Source organism: Oncorhynchus mykiss, chromosome 15, assembly GCF_057628025.1.
Source record: "Oncorhynchus mykiss isolate SJ-2025 chromosome 15, ASM5762802v1, whole genome shotgun sequence".
Taxonomy (NCBI): domain Eukaryota; kingdom Metazoa; phylum Chordata; class Actinopteri; order Salmoniformes; family Salmonidae; genus Oncorhynchus; species Oncorhynchus mykiss.
The window spans coordinates 80,965,704-80,974,866 of record NC_143036.1 but is presented as its reverse complement, the minus strand read 5'-3'; the positions used below and the strand labels follow the sequence as shown (position 1 = coordinate 80,974,866).

At 43.5% G+C, this 9,163-nt stretch overlaps 1 protein-coding gene across 2 annotated transcripts in view; it reads left to right on the top strand.

Moving 5' to 3' along the window:
- Positions 1–8,823, top strand: part of wif1 (wnt inhibitory factor 1) — a 53,654-nt gene extending 44,831 nt beyond the window's left edge. Inside the window, exons 8-10 of one of the 2 annotated variants that reach the window (XM_036945359.2) lie at positions 715–810; positions 1,826–1,921; positions 5,108–8,823. In XM_036945359.2, the coding sequence (XP_036801254.2) occupies positions 715–810; positions 1,826–1,921; positions 5,108–5,247 (332 nt within the window). In that variant the 3' untranslated portion in view covers positions 5,248–8,823. The remainder of the gene's footprint in view (positions 1–714; positions 811–1,825; positions 1,922–5,107) is intronic. The other variant, XM_090201365.1, reaches the window with a different exon arrangement.
- Positions 8,824–9,163: the final 340 nt, after the last annotated feature.

The window sequence follows — 9,163 nt, the reverse complement described above, 5'->3', positions numbered from 1 at the left end:
CTCTCTCTCTCTCTCTCTCTCTCTCTCTCTCTCTCTCATTATTTTCTTCCTAGCGTCCCCCCTGATTGTCTGTGCTCCAGGGATATATGAATGTCATTGATATGTGTGAGACTCAGGAAGAGGTTGATCTAATATGGAGGCGTTAACCTAATCTCTCAGACGTCTCTGCTCTCAGCGGGGAAACTGTGTTATTAAAAAGAGGTTGATTTCCTGTTTCCACCTCCACTTCTCTTACTGTCCATTTCTACCTCCGTTTGCATCCCAAAATGCACCCTAATTCCCATAGGGCCCTGGTCAAAAGTAGTGCACTAAGTAGAGAATAGTGTACTATTTGGATATATGATCACCTGTATTAAACCCCTGGGGTGGGGGGGGGGGGGACCAGGGGTAATTGACCGTTTGACCCACAGAATGTCTAAAACAAGCATGGACAGTACATGCCATTCCGTCTCCCACACCGAAAGTAATGGACGTCTACAATATTATAATAAATATCAACTTGGGACAGTTTCCCGGAGCCAAGAAGAATCCTATTCCTAGACTTAAAAAAAAAAGCATGTTAAATATAGATTTTTTTATAGCCAAATCGGTAGGCCTTGAGGCCTTGGGTTTAACTGTACAGTGTACATGAGTAGTACTCTACATGTGAGCCTGTCCCGTGTCTAACTGTACAGTATAGACGAGTAGTACTCTACATGTGTCTGTGTCGTCCAGGTAAATGTCTCCAGCCCTGCAGGAACGGAGGGAAGTGCACTGGGAAAAACAAATGCAAATGTGACAAGGGTTTCCACGGCGACCTGTGTTCCAAGGGTAAGTCTAACCCCCACCCCGGACACGGCTCCCGCCTCGGGACGAACTGAGGGAATATAATGGAACACGTGACATGTAGTATGGAAGAATGTGACAGTGCCATGTTGTGTTTTGTATCATAAAGTCATGTTATCATGTGTCAGAATATGTATGTGTGTCTGATGATGTGTGTGTCTGACAATATGTGTCTCTGACAATATGTCTCTGACAATGTGTCTCTGATAATGTGTGTCTGACAATGTGTCTCTGACAATATGTGTCTCTGACAATGTGTCTCTGACAATATGTGTCTCTGACAATGTGTCTCTGACAATATGTGTCTCTGACAATGTGTCTCTGATAATGTGTGTCTGACAATGTGTCTCTGACAATATGTGTCTCTGACAATGTGTCTCTGATAATGTGTGTCTGACAATGTGTCTCTGACAATATGTGTCTCTGACAATGTGTCTCTGACAATATGTCTCTGACAATGTGTGTCTGACAATGTGTCTCTGACAATATGTGTCTCTGACAATGTGTCTCTGACAATATGTGTCTCTGACAATGTGTCTCTGACAATATGTGTCTCTGACAATATGTCTCTGGTAATGTGTCTCTGACAATATGTGTCTCTGACAATATGTGTCTCTGACAATATGTCTCTGACAATATGTGTCTCTGACAATGTGTCTCTGACAATATGTGTCTGACAATATGTCTCTGATAATGTGTCTCTGATAATGTGTCTCTGACAATATGTCTCTGACAATATGTCTCTGATAATGTGTCTCTGACAATATGTGTCTCTGACAATATGTCTCTGATAATGTGTCTCTGATAATGTGTCTCCAACAATATGTCTGACAATATGTGTCTCTGACAATATGTGTCTCTGACAATATGTGTCTGACAATGTGTGTCTCTGACAATGTGTGTATGTCTGACCGTGTGTGTATCCTGACTGTGTGTGTGTGTGTGTGTGTGTGTGTGTGTGTGTGTGTGTGTGTGTGTGTGTGTGTGTGTGTGTGTGCAGCTGTCTGTGAGCCCAGCTGTGGAGCCCATGGGACCTGTGTGGAACCCAACAAGTGCCTGTGTAAGGAGGGCTGGCACGGACGCCACTGTAACAAGAGTGAGTATAGGAACACTGTAGTAGAGTGAGTTTAGTGGTTTAGTAACACTGTAATAGAGTGAGTTTAATAACACTGTAATAGAGTGAGTTTAATAACACTGTAATAGAGTGAGTTTAGTAACACTGTAGTAGAGTGAGTTTAGTAACACTGTAGTAGAGTGAGTTTAGTAACACTGTAGTAGAGTGAGTTTAGTAACACTGTAGTAGAGTGAGTTTAGTAACACTGTAGTAGAGTGAGTTTAGTAACACTGTAATAGAGTGAGTTTAGTAACACTGTAATAGAGTGAGTTTAGTAACACTGTAGTAGAGTGAGTTTAGTGGTTTAGTAACACTGTAATAGAGTGAGTTTAGTAACACTGTAATAGAGTGAGTTTAGTAACACTGTAGTAGAGTGAGTTTAGTGGTTTAGTAACACTGTAATAGAGTGAGTTTAGTAACACTGTAATAGAGTAAGTTTAGTAACACTGTAGTAGAGTGAGTTTAGTGGTTTAGTAACACTGTAGTAGAGTGATTTTAGTGGTTTAGTAACACTGTAATAGAGTGAGTTTAGTGGTTTAATAACACTGTAGTAGAGTGAGTTTAGTGAGACTGTAGTAGAGTGAGTTTAGTAACACTGTAGTAGAGTGAGTTTAGTAACACTGTAGTAGAGTGAGTTTAATAACACTGTAATAGAGTGAGTTTAGTAACACTGTAGTAGAGTGAGTTTAGTGGTTTAATAACACTGTAGTAGAGTGAGTTTAATAACACTGTAATAGAGTGAGTTTAGTAACACTGTAGTAGAGTGAGTTTAGGGGTTTAGTAACACTGTAGTAGAGTGAGTTTAGTAACACTGTAGTAGAGTGAGTTTAGTAACACTGTAATAGAGTGAGTTTAGTAACACTGTAATAGAGTGAGTTTAGTAACACTGTAGTAGAGTGAGTTTAGTGGTTTAGTAACACTGTAGTAGAGTGAGTTTAGTGAGACTGTAGTAGAGTGAGTTTAGTAACACTGTAATAGAGTGAGTTTAGTGGTTTAGTAACACTGTAGTAGAGTGAGTTTAGTGGTTTTGTAACACTGTAATAGATAGAGTGAGTTTAGTAACACTGTAGTAGAGTGAGTTTAATAACACTGTAGTAGAGTGAGTTTAGTAACACTGTAATAGAGTGAGTTTAGTAACACTGTAGTAGAGTGAGTTTAGTAACACTGTAGTAGAGTGAGTTTAATAAAACTGTAATAGAGTGAGTTTAGTAACACTGTAATAGAGTGAGTTTAGTGGTTTAGTAACACTGTAGTAGAGTGAGTTTAGTAACACTGTAATAGAGTGAGTTTAGTAACACTGTAGTAGAGTGAGTTTAGTGGTTTAGTAACACTGTAGTAGAGTGAGTTTAGTGGTTTAGTAACACTGTAGTAGAGTGAGTTTAGTGAGACTGTAGTAGAGTGAGTTTAGTGGTTTAATAACACTGTAGTAGAGTGAGTTTAGTAACACTGTAATAGAGTGAGTTTAGTAACACTGTAGTAGAGTGAGTTTAGTGGTTTAGTAACACTGTAGTAGAGTGAGTTTAGTGGTTTAGTAACACTGTAGTAGAGTGAGTTTAATAAAACTGTAATAGAGTGAGTTTAGTAACACTGTAATAGAGTGAGTTTAGTGGTTTAGTAACACTGTAGTAGAGTGAGTTTAGTAACACTGTAATAGAGTGAGTTTAGTAACACTGTAGTAGAGTGAGTTTAGTGGTTTAGTAACACTGTAGTAGAGTGAGTTTAGTGGTTTAGTAACACTGTAATAGAGTGAGTTTAGTAACACTGTAGTAGAGTGAGTTTAATAAAACTGTAATAGAGTGAGTTTAGTAACACTGTAATAGAGTGAGTTTAGTTACACTGTAATAGAGTGAGTTTAGTAACACGGTAAGAGAGTGAGTTTAGCGGTTTAGTAACACAATCCCATTACAAAGCTGCGTCCCTAATACCCCCCCCCCCCCCCCCCCCCCCTCATAAAGCCACTTTCCCAAGGCAGCATCCCAAATGGTACCCTATTCCCTATATATATATAGTGCACCACGTTTGACCAGAGCAGTATGAGGCCCGGTGGTAATTAGTTTACCATGGGCCAGGGAATAGGGTAACTCAACACCACGCTGACTTGGGTTCAGCTCATAGAAGCATTGAATGAAGAAGAGGCTCGGGCTCTGAGAAGCTCAGCATGAATGAAGAAGAGGCTTGGGCTCTGAGAAGCTCAGCATTGAATGAAGAAGAGGCTTGGGCTCTGAGAAGCTCAGCATGAATGAAGAAGAGGCTTGGGCTCTGAGAAGCTCAGCATTGAATGAAGAAGAGGCTTGGGCTCTGAGAAGCTCAGCATGAATGAAGAAGAGGCTTGGGCTCTGAGAAGCTCAGCATGAATGAAGAAGAGGCTTGGGCTCTGAGAAGCTCAGCATGAATGAAGAAGAGGCTTGGGCTCTGAGAAGCTCAGCATTGAATGAAGAAGAGGCTTGGGCTCTGAGCAGCTCAACTCCACTCTACGCTTTGAGATGTTAGTTTCTCTGCTGTTCGTTGAGCCTCTGAGGAAAACACCAGGCCAGATGTTTGGGCTCCCTCTCTAAAGGCACTGCGTCTCAGTGCTAGAGGTGTCACTACAGACACCCTGGTTTGAATCCAGGCTGTAACACAACCGGCCATGATTGGGAGTCCCATAGGGCTGCGCTCGATCGGGTTTGGCCCGATGTAGGCCGTCATTATTAAATAAGAATTCTTAACTGACTTGCCTAGTTAAATAAAAGGTTAAATAAAAGGTTAAATAAAAGGTTAAATAAAAATAAACACATCTGCAACATATCAGATCACGGTCACACACACACACACACACACACACACACACACACACACACACACAAAGGCTACTTACTTCTTGGTGTTTGTTTGGTGTTAGGTCATTAGCGGTCATTAGTCTCGTTGATTTGGTTCCAGATCAGAACAGAGGCTTATAAACACTAGAAACAATAGGAAAACATGACTAGTGGTGAGTGGTGCTCCCCTCAGGGCCTCTACCTTCCACCTTCCTCTCTCTCTCCTCTCTCCACTTTCTCTCCCTCCCATTCTCTCTACTCACCCCCCTCTTTCCCTCCCTCCCTCCTTTTCTCTCTCTCTCTCTCTCTCTCTCTCTCTCTCTCTCTGTCTCGCTCTCTCTGTCTCTCTCTGTCTCTGTCTCTGTCTCAGGATACAGAGGAGGTGCCTCTAACACCCATCGTCTCTCATCAGGCCCTAAACACAAGCCTCAGCAGCACTCCTCCTCTGCCAAGGAGGTGAAAGACGCCCCCGATGCCGACATCCCAGCAGAGACCAATTACGTGGTATAAGAGCCGGGTCCAGACAACCACACCTGGGTTCAAGCACTATTCAACATCTTTCAGATACTTTCAGCATCTGCTCTAGTCCGGTTGGCGGCGCCTGATGGGTGCGGCCTGGTGGGAGGGGTTTGATGGGTTGGGTTTGATGGGTGGGGTCTGATGGGCGGGGCCTGATGGGTGCGGCCTGGTGGGCGGGGTTTGATGAGGGGGGTTTGATGGGCGGGGTTTGATGGGGGGGTTTGATGAGAGGGGTTTGATGGGCGGGGTTTGATGGGCGGGGTTTGATGGGGGGGTTTGATGAGAGGGGTTTGATGGGTGGATTTTGCGGTTTTAGGACTGTGCTACTGGTCTGTTAAGCCAGACAAACTCAATCAACAATATATTAAGCATGTTTAACTATTTAAAGTAGTATTTGAACCCAGGTCTGCAGACCAGTCACCCAGCACCTCCTCTCCTCTGTGGTAGACTACTGATACCCATACGTGATGTTATACACCATTATTACCACACCTACCTATCCTCATCCCCTCCCACTACCTACCTATCCTCATCCCCTCCGACTACCTACCTATCCTCATGCCCTCCCACTACCTAGCTATCCTCATCCCCTCTCACTGACTAGCTATCCTCATCCCCTCCCACTGCCTACCTATCCTCATCCCCTCCCACTACCTAGCTATCCTCATCCCCTCCGACTACCTACCTATCCTCATCCCCTCCCACTACCTACCTATCCTCATCTCCTCCCACTACCTAGCTATCCTCATCCCCTCCCACTACCTACCTATCCTTATCCCCTCCCACTACCTACCTATCCTCATCCCTTCCCACTACCTACCTATCCTCATCCCCTCCCACTACCTACCTATCCTCATCCCCTCCCACTACCTAGCTATCCTCATCCCCTCCCACTACCTAGCTATCCTCATCCCCTCCCACTACCTACCTATCCTCATCCCCTCCCACTACCTACCTATCCTCATCCCCTCCCACTGCCTAGCTATCCTCATCCCCTCCCACTACCTAGCTATCCTCATCCCCTCCCACTACCTACCTATCCTCATCCCCTCCCACTACCTACCTATCCTCATCCCCTCCCACTGCCTACCTATCCTCATCCCCTCCCACTGCCTAGCTATCGTCATCCCCTCCGACAACCTACCTATCCTCATCCCCTCCGACTACATACCTATCCTCATCCCCTCTGACTACCTACCTATCCTCATCCCTTCCCACTACCTACCTATCCCCTCCCACTGCCTAGCTATCCTCATCCCCTCCCACTGCCTACCTATCCTCATCCCCTCCCACTACCTACCTATCCTCATCCCCTCCCACTACCTACCTACCCTCATCCCCTCCCACTGCCTACCTATCCTCATCCCCTCCCACTACCTACCTACCATCATCCCCTCCCACTACCTACCTATCCTCATCCCCTCCCACCTTCTAGCTACCTATCCCCTCATCCCCTCCCACTACATACCTATCCTAGACCAATCTACATGGTCAGCTGCTCCTACACACACACACACACACACACACACACACTCATCTAATTTTCTAACGCTCTTAGAAAGAGGGTTCCTAAAGGGTTATCCGGCTATGTGAACCATTTTCGGTTCCAGGTAAAACTATTTTTGGTTACATGTAGTACCATTTCTACATGAAACCCAAAACGTCTCTGCTCGGAACCAAAAGGCATCTACCTAGAACCAACAACAAGGGTTCTTCAAAGGGTTCTCCTATGGGGACAGCCGAAGAACCCATGTTAGGTTCTTAGATAAGAGAGTAGGAATCCATTGGTCGTTGTTGTTTTGGTGTGTTTTTTTGTCGCTGTTCTCCTGTGTAATTCTTTCACTCGGTCGTCCTTCAACGCAACTAGCCTTCTTTCAGATATCTCTGAAGTCTTTAGTCTGCGGAGGGATTCTGGTGGCTGTTGTCAGTACAGTCACCAATGCTTCACAATGGCTCAGTCACCGTAACCCTATGTCACCATACCAGCAACACTATGTCACCATACCCGCCCAGCAACACTATATCACCACACCAGCAACACTATATCACCATACCAGACCAGCAACACTATATCACCATACCAGCAACACTATGTCACCATACCAGCAACACTATGTCACCATACCAGCAACACTATATCACCATACCAGCCCAGCAACACTATATCACCATACCAGCAACACTATATCACCATACCAGCCCAGCAACACTATATCACCATACCAGCCCAGCAACACTATGTCACCATACCAGCAACACTATATCACCATACCAGCAACACTATATCACCATACCCGCCCAGCAACACTATATCACCATACCAGCAACACTATGTCACCATACCAGCAACACTATGTCGCCATACCAGCAACACTATATCACCATACCAGTCCAGCAACACTATATCACCATACCAGCAACACTATGTCACCATACCAGCAACACTATATCACCATACCAGCAACACTATATCACCATACCAGCCCAGCAACACTATATCACCATACCAGCAACACTATGTCGCCATACCAGCAACACTATATCACCATACCAGTCCAGCAACACTATATCACCATACCAGCAACACTATATCACCATACCAGCAACACTATATTACCATACCAGCCCAGCAACACTATATCACCATACCAGCCCAGCAACACTATGTCACCATACCAGCAACACTATATCACCATACCAGCAACACTATATCACCATACCCGCCCAGCAACACTATATCACCATACCAGCAACACTATGTCACCATACCAGCAACACTATGTCACCATACCAGCAACACTATGTCGCCATACCAGCAACACTATATCACCATACCAGCCCAGCAACACTATATCACCATACCAACAACACTATATCACCATACCAGCCCAGCAACACTATGTCACCATACCAGCAACACTATATCACCATACCAGCAACACTATATCACCATACCAGCCCAGCAACACTATATCACCATACCAGCAACACTATATCACCATACCAGCAACACTATGTCACCATACCCGCCCAGCAACACTATATCACCATACCAGCAACACTCTTCCTGAAAGAAAGAAAGCCAAAGAAAACAATAAGAAATACAAACCTCAACTATAAATGTTTTAATATATAGAAGAATCTCTACTGTCTTCAGTTGAAACTGTAATCTCTACCCCCTGACTTGATCTCCGGTGTAAATCCTATTCAAATCTTTAAAGTTTCCCAGATAAATAGGATGTAATCCGTTTATTTTTTACATTCAGATTAAATACATTTTTTTTTTGTTGTGAACCACTTTTTCGTTGAGTATTTATCTAGTCGTTTTTATTTTAGATGACATAATTAAGTAGTATTAAACAACAAGTACATTTATCTTAAAAAAAAAAAAACTTGACTATTTAGTGTTTTTAATATTTAGTTTATAACATGATGACACTACATGAGCTGTCTAATATATCGTAACAAAACCTTTAAAGTAATCCAAAACGTTTTTTGTTGTTGTTGATTATTTCTGCGTGTAATGTAATGTAATGTATTATTTAAATAAACAGTTTGTAAATGCTACGTTTGGTTTCATGATTGGGATTTTACTTGTCGAGGTCTTTACCTGGTTATATTACGCTCCAGATGGATAGCCTTACTAGCATGCTACGCTCCAGATGGATAGCCTTACTAGCATGCTACGCTCCAGATGGATAGCCTTACTAGCATGCTACGCTCCAGATGGATAGCCTTACTAGCATGCTACGCTCCAGATGGATAGCCTTACTAGCATGCTACGCTCCAGATGGATAGCCTTACTAGCATGCTAGCCAAAGGCGAGTACTTTTTATGACCGGGATAGTAGAACAGGGATAGTAGAATTTTTTAAAATTGTTTTTATTTTTTTATTTAACCTTTATTT